General features: G+C 43.5%; 1 protein-coding gene across 2 annotated transcripts in view; it reads left to right on the forward strand.

Moving 5' to 3' along the window:
• Positions 1-16034, forward strand: part of p4ha1b (prolyl 4-hydroxylase, alpha polypeptide I b) — a 30108-nt gene that overhangs the window by 172 nt on the left and 13902 nt on the right. For both annotated transcript variants that reach the window (XM_056291596.1, XM_056291595.1), the window contains exons 2-3: positions 13840-13937; positions 15917-16013. In XM_056291596.1, coding sequence (XP_056147571.1) covers positions 13850-13937; positions 15917-16013 — 185 coding nt within the window. In that variant the 5' untranslated portion in view covers positions 13840-13849. The remainder of the gene's footprint in view (positions 1-13839; positions 13938-15916; positions 16014-16034) is intronic.

A 16034-nucleotide genomic window follows, 5' to 3' on the forward strand; every position in this document is an offset into this window, starting at 1 on the left:
ATTGACCCATTACCCGGTGCTGAGTTATTCAGCCGAACTTTGTCGACTCTTTTTCCCATTGGCTGCCGTGCTAAGTCTAGTTAAATGGTTAACCGTTAAACGCGTTTTACAGATGTTTAACTGCTAAACTCTGGACGTTGCTTCTCGACCGTCACTGCAACCCTCATACTGTCATGCGCGGGTTACTACGAGTCCCGGCGAGGCTTTATGTGAGCACGCCGTGATGCAGGGTAGCACTCCGGCGTGGGGATGCTGGCTTCACGCTTTCAGCCCCCCCCCCCCAAAAAATGGTCTCTCTTCTTGACATTCGACCTTGCCCGCGTTGCTTTTTTAATGGCAGACCAAATTGCTTCGCACACTGAATACTGTAACCTAGCAGGGGAAGGGGGCAGTGATCCCGTATTGCTGCTTTCACCAGGCGCTATGCTCTCATTCATTGTAGACTCTTTTTTCCCCCTTTTTCCTTTTAAAGCCGAGTTGACTTACTGGTGGGATAATTACTGTGAGCGCTCTTCAAAACGCGCCTGTTAAATAAATGAGTAACACAGCCGCCCACCGAAAACTTGAAAAGCCCCCCTGGCTGTCTGTCTCATGCGTTAAAGACTCCATGCAGCAACGGGGGAGGGGGGTGGGGAGGAGGAGGAGGGGCGAAGACGTGGCAGTATCCTCTGGATCTGGACGTTTCACTCTTTTTAGAGATGTACCACGATTTTGTTTTCAATGCTTTGCACAGACTTGTTAAGAATGAGCAAACATAGCCCACCTTTTTCATGAAAGTGAATAATCTAGAATGGACTAGAATAGAACCACTTTTTTTCCCCCAAAGGGAGCTTCATATAAAGCAGCCAGTTTGAGGCAGATGAAATATGTAAATGATCAAAACTTGTCAAAGATGGAGTTACAAAGTATTTTTGCACAGAATTTAAAAGGAAAATAAAAACAGGTTCTAGATTGAAAGGTTTATTTGTCACATACTTCATGTAGAAGTACAATAAGCAGTGAAATTATTTTTTTTGGCAACTCAAAAACTGTGCAGCAACAGAAATAAACAATATTGATAATAATAAAATGAAAATAAAATAAAAATACAATACAATTTATAAAGGTTAAAAAATAAATTGTAAAGTATCTGTGGTCTGAGGCACACCGGTAAAAGAGTAAAATAGAAATAAAACACATGATAAAACAGCTTGACAAGACAAGACAGCTCTATAAAATGGGCACACAATGTGAAATAAAATGAAATAATCTGGGAATAAAACACATTTAAGAAAAGTTTCAAATTATTGAAAATCCTCTCTCAAGAAGCATATTCTAAGAAGCAGTTTATAAGAAAATACTGATGATTAATGATTATTATACCTGAATTATTATAGGCTGCAGCATCCCCGTGACCCTGAGAGCAGGATAAGCGGTTTGGATAATGGATGGATGGATATTATTTTACTAATAAATTATAGCAATATACTAAATATTATTATACAAAGACATGCCAATATCAGTGTTTCCCCCAGACAATCTCGCAGTCAAGATGGTGCAGCAGAAACACATAGCAGGTAAGCCGCCCAGTCAAACCAATCAGCTTTTGCGGTGTCCATGTAGCCCCCCCATAGTCTCAGTTACATGTTTAATGAGGTCACCGCAGGCTGCGGCGAAGCCCCACACGTTGCTACAGAGACCCCGCTGTAGCCTACACTGAACCCTACAGTCACATTGACCCAGAGCCATAAATCAAACCTAAGAGGACGACTGAATGCAGACCTTTGACTTGACTTGACTTTTGGGGTGTTTTGTCTGCTGTAGTGTTCTCTGTTTCTTGTTTGTGTAGTAATGCATTTTGAAAGGGAGATATCACAGAAAGTTGAATCAGTTCATCTGAACACAACATTTAGTATTGGGAGAAACATTTCATTACTCATCTAAGTGACCTCTTCAGTCTAAACTGACTGCAGGTATCCCTACCCTTATAAACAACACAGTGGCATAACGACCAAAGACAATGATCCGTTTCATATATAAATTGCCATGGCCATTATCTAGAGCAGTGGTTCTCAACCTTTTTGGGGTCCTGGACCCCCTGCGTATTTTTGATCTACCCTGAGGACCCCTCCACCTGATCTTGGGGGAGGGGGTTGCAATTTGTAGAAACAGTAGAAACTGCATTTTAAATTGCATTATAGCATTTATTCACTCTTTGGGGCAAAAATAAGAGCTTTCAGTTGTAACTTAGATATAGTTAACAAAACAGAATTCTTATGCAGTAACTTTCAGTTATATGTAACAAAACAGAATATGTATTCAGTAACTTTCAGATATATGTAACAACAGAATTTTTATGCAGTAACTTTTAACAATGCAAACGGGAGCGAGATCTCTTATTAAAATACAATAAATTACACTTGTGAAACAGATGTAATTAGAGAAAAAAGTCCTGTTACCCTTTATAGTTTAGGTAGACAAAGGTCTCAGTCACATTTGAGTAAAATAATCCTATTTCTATAAATGTCATAGGATCTTTTTTTTAAAGATATTTTATTTCACGGACCCCTTGCAATTACACCACGGACCACTAGGGGTCCGCGGACCCCCGGTTGAGAAACACTGATCTAGAGTTACAATGGTCATGTGTACTATTCAGAGGATTGGGGAATGGTCTTTGGGAATGGGGATCACAGCATTGTAAGATGGTGACAGATGGCGGCGCAAACTCATGTTTGCAGCGGCCTCACCCAGTACCAATGTGGGAAGATGGCAGCGCAAACTTAGTTTGCGGTGGCCTCACCCAGTACCATCCATGCAGTGTCTTTGTCCACACCTGCGTCTAAGTTTGAGTCCTCGTTTGATGGCCGGGAGAGCCGGCGTTGATTCGGGTGGGAGAGCTTGGTCTGCTGTGTCCTGTGGGCCCAGGGACCACAGCCCTGCCCGGAGCCGCGCCTGAAGACGAAACACTGAGTGCAGTCTGACAGGATGCAGAAATGGGGCAGGCTAAGCTAACTGCTAGCTCATGCAGACCGGCAGTTACAACAGTCATTATGACGTTCATTCTCTCGGACAGTGATTTTTTTTTTTTTTGTATTTTGATATATATGTTCTTGTAGTTTTTAGATGTGTTTTTTTTTCCTTCTTTAATGCCCCTTTTCCACTGCATGGTACTGGCTCGACTCAATTCTACTCGCTTTTTTTGGTTTTCCATTGTGCAAAAGTTAGGGATAGTACCTGGTACTAGGTACTTTTTTGGTACCACCTCTGTCGAGGTTCCAAGTGAGCTGAGCCAATACTAAAAGGTAACATGAAAAAACCACTATAAATAAAATAAAGTATAAATATATGTATATTTATTTGAATATAAATAAAATAAAAATAAAAAAATTAGTCAACACGCCCACAAATGACCAGTGGGGCTTCGCCGTGAGGGGATACTATCTGCAGTGGAAAATGAAATCCCAAAAAGTAAAGCGAGTAGAGTCGAATAGAGTAGAGTCGAGTTGAGCCAATACCATGCAGTGGAAAAGGGGCATTTGTGTTGCACTGCTGTGGGCTGGGGGAAATGATATTTTGTTTCAAAGAACAAAGTGTTCCTGATTCCTGACATGTAAATTGCCACGAGCAATTAACTAGAGTTAAAATGGCAATTTGTACTATTCAGGGATGGTCATTCCCTCTTAACATAGATGGCTTCTTTGACTCCCTGTTCAAACCAGGGTTCCCCCCTATCAAGGATTTGCTCATCCTCATCCTTGAAAGATTGGCGATGGGTGTAGACTGTGGAGTCCCGGACTGACGTGTTAGCTCCGCTGTGTTTTACCATCCTCTTGGCCAGCATCTGTTTGGTTTCCCCAATGTACAAGTCATGACAATCCTCCCGGCACTTAACCGCGTACACTATTGCTCTGTTTGTGCCGGAGGATCTGATCCTTGGGGTGGACCAACTTCTGGTGCAGCGTGTTTTGAGATTTGAAAGCAACCAAGACGCAGTGTTTGGAAAATACGCACCTCAGCTGTTCAACGGATGCTTTGTGCATATGTTGTCATACTTGCTTTATCCATCTTTGAATTTGTGATGACTGGTGGGTTTGGCAGTACAATGAAAAAGAAATTTTGGGGAAACTCTTGTCGAGTCAGGTGACAGTTCTCGTCATGGCAGCTCGTCTTAACTATAAAACACTGGGGCAAACACTATTATGCTGTATATTAGAAGGGCTGTCAAAATTAATTGGGCTCTAGTCCATTGGTTTAGGCAGGGTATGTGCTTTACATATTTGGCGAACCCTGATTAGATGTTGTTACAAATACATTTTTTTTCATGAACCCTTTTTGTGGATAGTCATGGCATATCAGTCATACATCCAACTCTGTTCAAAAAATATTATTAAATTAAATGCCTTGTTTTTTTAAATTTCATATATTTTCTTAAATTTGAGGAAATACTTAGCCCAACATTAAAATGAATAGAGAAAATGATTGTCATTGAGGGCCCTATGATAGTGTCGCAATCATTCTGGGCCTCTCGAAAATATTTTTGGAATAGCCACCCATCTCCCACAAGCCCTACTACTACTGCTACTAATTTCGGCTGCTCCCGTTAGTGGTCGCCACAGCAGATCATCCATTTCCATCCCTTTTTGTCCTCTGCATCTTCTTCCCACCTCCCACAAGCCCTAATTGGAATAAATGATTGTAGTGAATCCATGCATCAATTGATCATCAATCAAGGCAGATATTCTACCCTCAAGTAATTACCCTATTTTGTGAGCAAGGCTCTGACCTTAAAGCTTCACCCATTATATATATTGTTATATATGCGGTATTATCGCATACAAACATATGCAAAAATTCAGCAGCCATACCAACATGTACCCTGCCTCTGCCAAATGACTGAAGCTAAGCGGGTATGGGCTTGCTTGGTTCTTGGATGGGAGACCTCCCGGGAAAACTGAGTTGCTGGTGGAAGTGGTGCTGGTGGGCCAATAGGGGGCATTCTTCCCCCTGGTCCTAATAAACAACAGAAAGCCCATCTGCAATGACGGGGACACTGTGCTGTAGGAGATGCCGTCCTTCAGATGAGATTTTAAACCCAGGTCCTAACTCACTGTGGTCATTAAAGATCCCATGGAACTTATTGCAAAGAGTAGGGGGTCCACCGGTGTCCTGGCAAAATTCCCAACTTGGCTCTCTCCATCTGGTCACCTAATCATCCCCCCATGTAATTTGCTCAACGATTCCTCCCTCTCCATCTCAAGCTGATATGTGGTGAGCATTCTGGTGGAAAAATGGCTGCCGTGATGCTACACATTGGTGGTGGTTGAAGTGAGTTACCCCCTTCGCCTTCAATGTGAAGTGCTTTGGGTGTCTAGAAAAGCGCAATATAAATGCAATCCATTATCCATCCATCCATCCATTACCCTAACCGCTTATCCTGCTCTCAGGGTCGTGGGGATGCTAGATCCTATTCCAGCAGTCATTGGGCGGCAGGCGGGGAGACACCCTGGACAGGCTGCCAGGCCATCACAGGGCCGATGTAATCCATTGTTATTATTATTATTATTATTAGTCATTCATTCATTCATTCATCTTCAGCCACTTCTCCAAGGTAGGGTCATGGTGGCAGCGAGCTAAGTAGGGCACTCCAGACGTCCTCCCCAGCAATGCCCTCCAGCTCCTCCTGGGGGATCCCAAGCAGTTCCCAGGCCAGATTAGACATGTAGTCCCTCCAGTGAGTTCTGAATCTACCCCAGGGTCTCCCCCAGTTGGCCATGCCTGGTAAACCTCCAAAGGAAGGTGCCCAGGAGGCATCCTAATCAGATGCCAGAACCACCTCAACTGGCTCCTTTCGATGCGAAGGAGCAGCGGCTCTACTCCAAGCTCCCTCTGGATGTCCAAGCTCCTCACCCTATCTCTAAGGCTGAGCCCAGACACCCTATTGAGGAAACTCATTTCAGCCGCTTGTGTCCGCGATCTCACCCTTTCGGTCACTACCCAAAGCTCATGACCATAGGTGAGGATTGGAACGAAGACTGACTGGTAAATTGAGAGCTTTGTCTTCTAGCTCAGCTCCCTCTTCACCACAACAGTCTGGTACAACGCCCGCATTACTGCTGATGCGGCACCAATCCACCTGTCAATCTCCCGCTCCATCCTACCCTCACTCGTGAACAAGACTCTGAGATACTTGAACCCCATCACTTGAGGCAACAACTCATCCCCAACCCGGAGGGAGCAATCCACCATTTTCCGGTAGAGAACCATGGCCTCAGTCTTGGAGGTGCTGACTCTCATCCCAGCCATTTCACAATCAGCTGCAAACAGAAAGTGTGCTTTTTAATGTTTTGGCTCAATTTGTTTTGAAACTGATAACACTCAATTACTTTAAAACTGTAACAGAGTTTCAGATTTTGATTGACGTTGCGTGCCCCTGTGGACAAAAGCGGTAGTGTTTCACAACGACTTCATTTGGCAGCACCTGCATTTGTTTTGAAGCAAAGACCATGCGATGAAGTGGTGTTTGAAAGAACAGGTGTTTGCAAGACATACAGCAATGAAGTAATGTATCTCTACGTGTGGCTGTGTATCCCGTCTGTGTGCGGTGAATCGTTTAGTCAGATTTCACAGGAAATCCGATCCGGAAAAAAGCATTTGGACTCAATATGTAGCAAAAACCAATCTTCTTGCTAATGGTAAAATGAAACTGACACTGCTAAATAATAAATGAAAATGTCCTCTTTGCAGCTTCAAGTGGTGCAGAGTCATTAAATCATTACCCACAATGCAGTGGTACTCTTGTACTTTTAAGATGAAAACTGATAGTAGGAGTAGGAGTTGATATCTGAAGTCAATCTTGCAAGGGTCTATTTTTCACAAAATTATCTTAGACCTCTATTTGCTTGCTTTTCTAGTTCTTAGGCTTTATAACTGTAAGGGCATATAGACAGATATGGTATATTTAAAGCGCGTCTTTGTATTGTTAGGGCAGATATCTTTTAGTTTTTTTTTCTTGTTTCTTTATTAGGGGTATTTTCAATATTAGGGGTCAATTTTTACTCTGCAAGGATAACATTTTAGCACACACACACACACACACACACGGTCCTTGTTTATCCACTTTAATGAGAGTGCCATAAAAGCATGCACTTAATTGGTCAAGCTCAAACATAAGGCTGCAGTCTCGATATTAGCCCGTCATAACTTTAACAAGAGTATGATAGCTGTTAAGCTCTCATTGTATTAATCATATGTATCATTGCAATAATAAGGTCATGACTGTTAGTTTTACAAAACTTGGTGAATGGGTGGCATCATAAATTACAGGAGACAGCAATGCTTATAGCCTGCCTTGTCTTTTGCAGTGTCATTCAATTTGGATTATTATCGCATTTTCGGTATAAGTGAATAAAATTTATATTGAACCAAGTGAAATTACAGTGTGGAAAAAAACAGTTCTTCTGACATTCATGTTTTCTCTTGTGATGACCTAAATAGAAATCCCACATGTTTTGTTTTTTTTCATTTAACACACCTTGAGGCAAAGAGAAAACCTGCCTGAACCTGAAAGAGGCAATAAGGAGAAAATCGCTGAAGCTGCAGCAGATATATATTCATGCATGACCTTTACATAAGCATTAAGTGTGTGTGTGTGTGTGTGTGTGTGTGTGTGTGTTACACAGTGTTTGTGTGTGAAAAGGGCCCCTGTATGCTCACAGGATCAGCTACTTTGAAAATCGTACTTTATTCCCTATATTTGCTTCCACTGATGTTTACTCTTGCTTCTATAGACTTCACCATATCAACTTAAAATGCAATGATAAAGCAACTTTAGCTCACAATATAGTCAGCCATGCTAAGATGCAGGAAGATTCCAGAAATTAAACATGCTTCTCCTGTGTGTCTTAAAGTACTAATTTTTCTCTAGCAAGTCTGTAGTTAAGACAGACGGCTCATTCAACATTTATGAACATTGGCAGCTGGTTTTCATAGTCAACAACTGGACAACCAAGGCTCTGATATGGAGTTTCATCAGAAGACTGTTGGAGATGCTTGCCAGTTTAGCACATGGCTGACAGATTGTGTTCCATCTATCACACTAGATCCATCCATCCATCCATTATCTATACCCACGTTATCCAGTTTAGGGTTTCAGGGGGATGGAGCCTAACCCAGCAGGCATTGGGGCAGAAGGCAGGGGGACAGCCTTGGCAGGTCACCAGTCCATCACAGGGTCCACACACACACAGTCACCCACACACCATTCACATCTATGGACAATTTAGGGATTTCAATTCACCAAACATGCATGTGTTTGGACTGTGGGAGGAAACCAGAGTACCTGGAGGAAACCCACACAGACATGGGCAGATCATGCAAACTCCAAAGAAGTGTGCTGAATCGAATCCCGCAGCGGGCTGGATTCCACTACCTGTTCAATGCAGATTGGCCAAGAGTCCAAATGAGTGACTGGTGAAGAGATTCAAACATCTACCAACCAAACAGAGCCAGGTATGCGTTTCAGAAGTTGGCGGACCACACAAAGGCTAAAACGTGTGTAAATATCAGACTTGAATTTGTTACAATTTGGTCACCAAAGGTGGCTGTAGCTTCTTGGGAAAGATAGGACAGAGAAGGATGAAGGAGTGGCTTAGCGGCGCTTATGAGTTTAAGTACTTGGGGTCAGCGGTACAAAGTAACGTAGAGTGAAGAAGAGAGTTGGAGAAGAGAGTGCAGGCAGGGTGGAGTGGGTGGAGAAGAGTGTCAGGAGTGATTTGTGACAGAAGGGTACCAGCAGGAGTTAAAGGGAAGGTTTACAAGATGTTAGTGGGACCAGCTATGTTATATGGTTTGGAAACAGTGGCGCCCACAAAAAGACAGGAGGTGGCCCTGGAGGTGGCAGAGTTGAAGATGCTTAAGATTTTCATTGGGAGTGACGAAGAAGGACAGGATTAGGAACGAGTATATTAGAGGGATAGCTCAAGTTGGACGGTTTGGAGACAAAGCAAGAGAGGCGAGATTGAGATGGATTGGACATGTGTGGAGAAGGATGCTGAATATGGAGCTGCCAGGGAAGAGGAAAAGAGGAAGCCCGAATAGGAGGTTTAGGGATGTGGTGAGAGAGGACATGCAGGTGGCTGGTGTGACAGAGGAAGATGCAGAGAACAGGAAGAGATGGAAACGGATGATCCGCTGTGTCGACCCCTGACGAGAGCAGCCAGAAGTAGCAGTAGTAGTGGTAGTCTGCCCTCTAGTGGTCAGAAATTACTTAATGCAGCTTTAAAATATAAAGAAGGAAAATACACGAGGATCACCTATATATACTTAGGACAAAAAGTAAGGACATTTGTGTTTGGTAGATTATTTCCTTGTTGTAACAATGCTTCTTGGCAATAAATCGTATACCGTTGGAAAGCCTGTTTATTTCCCTTTTAAGTGGTGCCATATTTGTAAGGAACATGCATTTGCGGGATGAGCAGCAGAGCTGAGTATGTGGGTTGCGCCCATGAAAATTTTTCCAAATCTTCTCTGCCAATGCCAAACATCTTATTTTGCTGTTGCTATTGACTCTTGTTTTGAGCTTCTGGTACCCCAGGTGGTGACAATCAGGTGCCTGATATAGGATTTATTGCCAAGAAGCATTGTTACAACCAAGAAATAATCTACCAAACACAAATTTCCTTACTTTGTGTGCTAAGTTTATATAGGACATGAGCCGGTTGACCTCTAAGGTAGTTAGATTGTTGGTTGTTATGGTTGTTTCATAGGTAGTAATCATGTAATGTCTATAAAAACCGTGTATAATGCATTCTTTTAATAGTGCAGTATATAGACTCCTCCAATACTTCCTGTTGTTGATGCTGAAACGTGGCATTGACAGTGGTCAACTGAACATGGCGGACATTCTCCCTGTCTGCAATTTTTGTAATTTTTTACATGGTTTTACACAACATGTGACAATATATTGTTTGGTAATTTAGTAAGGTTTATATAGAGTCAACCAGTCGTGTTCAACAATTTATCTTTCTGAAGGTTATAATGACTAATGGTCTAATTATGAAACCTATCATGGGAAGTGCATGCCTCTTGTCTTCTCTATTTATATGTGATAAAGGTTGCAAGTGGCTGACATTGTCATGGGATATTATGCACGTAATTATTACAAAGCTGATGGCTTACTTTGCGACGATATGCTGTCTGCCTTAATGTACAAAGACCTAACTAATAGCTGTTTTCTTTAAATATCCTTAAAAACACAATATTTTTTCCATATCTGCATTGTTCAAACACAAACCTGTTCACCACAGCTCGCTACCTTTCTCTAACTTCACTTTCAAAAACCTGAAAGCTCTCCTAGCAATTAACATATACTAATGAGTCAAAAATTAGGGCAAAGGTCCAGGTGCTGTAATTGTGTTATGCACCCTCAGATTTTGACCTTACCCCAATAACGATAATTTGATAGAGGTGACTATAAAGTCAGAATCGTAGCTTTGTCGGTTTATAATTGGGTTATTACTGTAATGTGCATTTGAACACGCTGCAATTAAACCATGCAATGAAAGTATTGCCTGTAACTGATAACTCACCCTAACTGGAGTATGGTTTCTACTCGTTGTCATTTTGTCTATAATCTGACATTGCCTCGGTTTCAAATGACAAGAGAGACGGGGTCAGGAAAATTACCTCCGAACTGCAAGTCATGTCCCAGACAGACTGCGCAACTTTTATAATCCTATCAGACTGTGAAAAGACAAGGCACTGCATACTTAATGATTGAAAATTTGCAGATTGCTAGTCTTTCCCAAACTGGGAACAAACTAGACAACTTTTAAAGTCCTAATTGACTGGGAAAAGACTTGGCATCACACATTTGACAACTGACTTTTGGAGATGTAGACAAACATACTGGTGACAACTGCAGTCACAGAGGAGCCCACGCTTGCCCATGAGCAATTTGAATCTTAAGCCTTTGGTCCCCTGCACACTACGAGATAATGTGTGCTGGGGCGTCCAGGTAGCATAGCGATCGATTCCGTTGCCTACCAACACGGGGATCACCGGTTCGAATCCTTGTGTTACCTCCGGCTTGGTTGGGCGTCCCTACAGACACAATTGGCCGTGTCTGCGGGTGGGAAGCCAGATGTAGGTGTGTGTCCTGGTCACTGCGCTAGCGCCTCATCTGGTTGGTCAGGGCACCTGTTTGTGGGGGAGGGGGAACGGGGGAAAAGCGTGATCCTCCCACGCGTTACGTCCCCCTGGTGAAACTCCTCACTGTCAGGTTAAAAGAAGCGGCTGGCGACTCCACATCTATTGGAGGAGGCTTGTGGTAGTCTGCAGCCCTCCCCGGATTGGCAGAGGGGGTGGGCGGTGGAGGAATGACCAGGACGGCTCGGAAGAGTAATTTGCTGGATACAATTGGGGAGGAAAAGGGAGAGAAAAAAAAGAGATAAAGTGTGCCAACTGTCCATGGTGGCCAGCTCCATTTGGCGTAGACCGGTGCAGACTCTCCACAGTCTTGAAAATCAGTCATTATGGTGAAATCAGGGTTGTAATACGCCTTTAAATCATCCGGTGTGTACCCAATATAAGATGGAACATGTGTTGCAAGGGGGGTAAGACTGATAGGGTTTTTTGGAGAGGCAGTCAGCTTCATGTATTGCAGCACAGCTGGATATATTTGAGGCTTTCCACGTGGCATAATAAGACAGTTGCTGGTGAAGGGCAACATCTCACAGTGCAGCTGCTCGATCATCCAGATGTAGAAGGTTAGGTGGAAAATTGATTTGAGAGACATCTGGGGGGGGGGGGACATGTCTCTCCATCCTCCCCAGAAATAATTAAGCTTCAGTTATTGGCAAGGTGCAGTGTAAAGCCAAGCCATGTGGTATGATGGATTTATCAAACTCTTGCTGAGTTAATCCCTTTGCTTTCTGTAGAAAAGACTGTTGTATCGTAGATATGCTACTGGTTCTCTGTAATGGTTCTGTGCACTTGAGGAAGAAATGGCTGACCCTTTGTACAACCGAGTCTTCCTCCAACTGAAATTACTAATTTCCTACCCACTTTCGTGCCTTTTTTTCTGCCCATCGTCCATCTAGTACTCCTCCCTCTCTCTGTCTGACCACTGAAGGCTTCTGGGTTGTCCAAACGAGTCCTCCTGCTAACTGCCCGAACATGAGTGCTGCAGACACAGATGGCGTACGTGCACGGCGGTAAATGTTATGCAGTGTCCCTGCGGTTAGGCTATATCTCCATGTCTGTTCCCATGCCGTTCACTGCCCTCATCGGTCACCGTGCCTGTGTGCAAAGGGCAAGATGCCTGGTACCAGTCATGACTGCACCAGCTGAAACCAGGCACAGCGCACACAACCACAGAGTTAAATTTGGCCCGGTGTGGTGGGTGGGATATTGTGGTTAAAGGATTACAGACATCCTCCGGGTGTAGGCTACTGGCCTCAATTTAAGGCCCTGTGACTTCTTTTTTGTGTTTTCTAAATCTGTACCTCTTTTAGTTTAATCGTTTAATCTGTCTCCTGAATTTAGAAGAAGTAGATGTACCAAATGATGTCACAGAAAGAAGAGAAAACTGCCTTGTGATTTACTGAGATATTCAGTCAAACTTTTATATGGCGCTTTTTGTACATTAAAATGCAATGCAAAGTGGTTTACATTAAGTGAAAGTGCACTGATAAAAAAAGAATGTAATGATAAGAGAAGAAAACGGATGGAATAATAAAAAATGAAATAAAAATGTAAACTCTAATAAAACAGAGTGAAGATAAGGTAAGCATTCTTCTCATGGTTATCTTTTATTAGGCTATTAAGATGGAAAAAATGAACCGACAACATTGCTCGATGCCTTCGAACACAAGTGGGAGAAAGCGCAAGAGAAAGCGCTTTCACCTACAGGTGGCGCTAAGGCAAATAATGAACAAGACGGTAGAATGAATCCACTTGTGCTGCACTAGAAGTTGACAAAACTGTTTGTATATACACCTTGTCTACATGTTGGTGATTTTTCTTTCTAGTTATATTAAGTAAGCAGTGCTCATCCTTTTTTTTTTGTGGATCCCCCCCCCTTTTTTTCTCCCCGATTGTACTTGACCAATTACCCCACTCTTCCGAGTCATTAAAGTCGTTGCCCCACCCCCTCTGCCGATCCGGGGGAAGGCTGCAGACTACCACACGCCTCCTCTGATACACGTGGAGTCGCCAGCAGCTTCTTTTCACCTGACAGTGAGGTGTTTCTCCAGGGGGACGTAGCGCTTGTGAGGATCGCACTATTCCGCCCAGTTCCCCCTCCCCCCTGAACAGGCGCCCCGACCGACCAGAGGAGGCGCTAGTACAGCGACCAGAACACATACCCACATCTGGCTTCCCACCTGCAGACACAGCCAATTGTATCTGTAGGGACGCCTGGCCAAGCTGGAGGTAACATGGGGATTCAAACCGGCGATCCCCATGTTGGTAGGCAACGGGATAGACCGCCACGCCACCCGGACACCCCAGCGGCGCTTATTCTGCTGATATGGACGGCACATGCTAGATGTGGACTAAATATAATGTCAGCCCAAGAGGCATATAGCAGAAGCCCTGTTTGACTCATCATTCTCTACAGTCAGGAATGGAGTCAAAATAACACTCTGCTGTTGTGTTGTGTGTGTGTTTGTCACATTTCTTTTTTTTTTTTTTTTTCATTGTGTTTGATAACAGCTTACTGTTTTCTAGTACCGGAGTGAGTGACTATGCTGTGGTACAATGGGTACACTATAGGAGGTGAGCAAATGACCGTCCCAATCTCTTTTGGTCTAGCTGTAACTCTCTTTTGTTCTCTCTTTCTCGCTGTCTCTCTACTAGTATTCTCAAAATGCAGCCACAGTGTTACTGGATCCTCTTCTTGATCAGCTGCCTGCTGCAGTCCCTCTCAGCACACAACGATTTCTTTACGTCCATAGGTAAGACGGTTTTCCCATCCTAGAGACTTACAAGACTCGTGTTGGTGTAATTTAAGTTCCCTACCATGTTAATTATACCCTGTGTGCTGCATTGTCCTGTGAGCACAACTCCCACAACTATATTGCCGTTTGGACCGGACCAGTGGAATAAGTTGATCATATTGATCATTTTGGTTGGGTCATTCTCATTGAGAGCAGTTTCCAAAAGGCAGCCCTGTCCAAAGCATGGATGGGGTATTTACTCCTCAGGGGTAGATCTAAGGGGAGCTACAGAGTTGAGAGGTGACTCAGTGGAATTATGAAAAACAATAGACCACTGCACTTCCGCTTTCGAACGTTAGAGCGGGGGGAGCTAGAGGGGGATAGAAGCTGGCAAGTTTGAACACGGTTTAAATGGCTAACTATGTCGCTACGTTGGCTGCTGCGGACAAGAACCGATATTTGCGAAAAATTTGCAGTATTGGTGGCCAGTGTCCTTTCAAGGGACAGTAGTCCGGGTGCATGGGGTCCTTTGCATTACATCCTGAAATGATAAAAGGCAAAAATTAAATCACACATCATGACCTAGAGCAGCCATGGGGAAAAGACATAGGAACTAGGCTACATTTTCAACAAATGTTTGCATTTTATTCAATTATTACTTTTTACTGGATTACACATGACTGCGTACAATGATGCATGATATACTACTCAATAAGGATGACAATAATAATGTGATAACAATGTTTGCATTTTAACTGGGTAAGGGAGACCGGTGTAGTTACCCCTTGTTTCTAGGAAAGATAAACAAAATTGAGCATGTGACCAAATATTCAGGGGGGAGGGACCATTTTATGATTTTTAATGGATAAAAATACATATGGGTTTGAAGAATGTGATCCCATTCAGACAGGTTTAGCTAACTGTGGAATTCCATATAGCCACCGGCTCAACCTGCGCCAGACCAAACTGTTCCAGGGAGGGAGAGAGGGGGGAAGGGGAGTAGGTGAGGGAGGGGCCAGAGCGGGTCTCAGAAAATATGAGTGGAGGAGGGAAGGCAAGGGGAGGGGAAGAGGGAGATGAATCAACCTACCCCGCAACTGAGTTTCACATCTAGCTGCTACAGTGTAGCTGAAGGGAGTCTAGCGAGGGAGACTACAGTGTAGCTAACATTATGCGGGTTGTAGCCTAGCTAACTCGGCTACATCTCGTTCAATGTAGCTAGCCTATTACACTGACTAAATTCATTTTCCCATCTGGGCCCACTGATCTATTGGCATTCTAACTTGACATTTTGGTGATTATAAAATGTAGAATAGACGTAACCTATTATTAGCTAGTTAAACTAGCTAACATTACCAGTGATGAAGTGCAGACCGCAGATGTAAACATGTTTGCTGTCAGGATCCTAAAGTTGTCCATCCTATTCTTTCCTTCTGATCGCCTGGAGCCATTTCAATCGTTTTTCTCCCTCCTTCTGCCTTTTAGGCTGTACAAAAAAATGAATATTTGGGTTGTTTTTCTTGTTAACAGTACAGTCCACCACACAGCAACTTTTGGGCATTGTAGCTACGGCTAGGCTGCGTATCTAATACAGTGCGGCTTGGCGGCTTGGGTTTTCTATCCCCCTCTCCTGGCGTCCTGTTGTCAAGGTACCCGGAAGTGTTCCGGTGGTCTATGGCTTCGATGGCGATTTGATAATGTCCCATTATAGATTAATTCAAAGGATCTAAGCACTGTCTGAAATAGTCAAACCTGTGTCTATATGGCTGACATGGTGATCACCGCGCTGTAAGATTTGTGACATTAATGTGAACATGATTGCAACCGGTGATGTTGGTCTACCTTGTGAGGCTAGTAATGATCCTAAGCAACCTGAACAACATTTATCACTGCACTACTAATAATGTGTGTGTGTGTGTGTGTGTGTGTGTGTGTGTGTGTGTGTGTGTGTGTGTGTGTGTGTGTGTGTGTGTGTGTGTCCAACTTGCCTCCTTCAGGCCAGATGACTGATCTGCTGTACACAGAAAAAGACCTGGTCACCTCTCTGAAGGACTATATCAGAGCAGAGGAAAGGAAGCTTGAAGAGGTCAAACAGTGAGTGTGTGGAAATCAGAA

The sequence above is a fragment of the Lampris incognitus genome, chromosome 13, assembly GCF_029633865.1.
Source record: "Lampris incognitus isolate fLamInc1 chromosome 13, fLamInc1.hap2, whole genome shotgun sequence".
Lineage (NCBI taxonomy): Eukaryota > Metazoa > Chordata > Actinopteri > Lampriformes > Lampridae > Lampris > Lampris incognitus.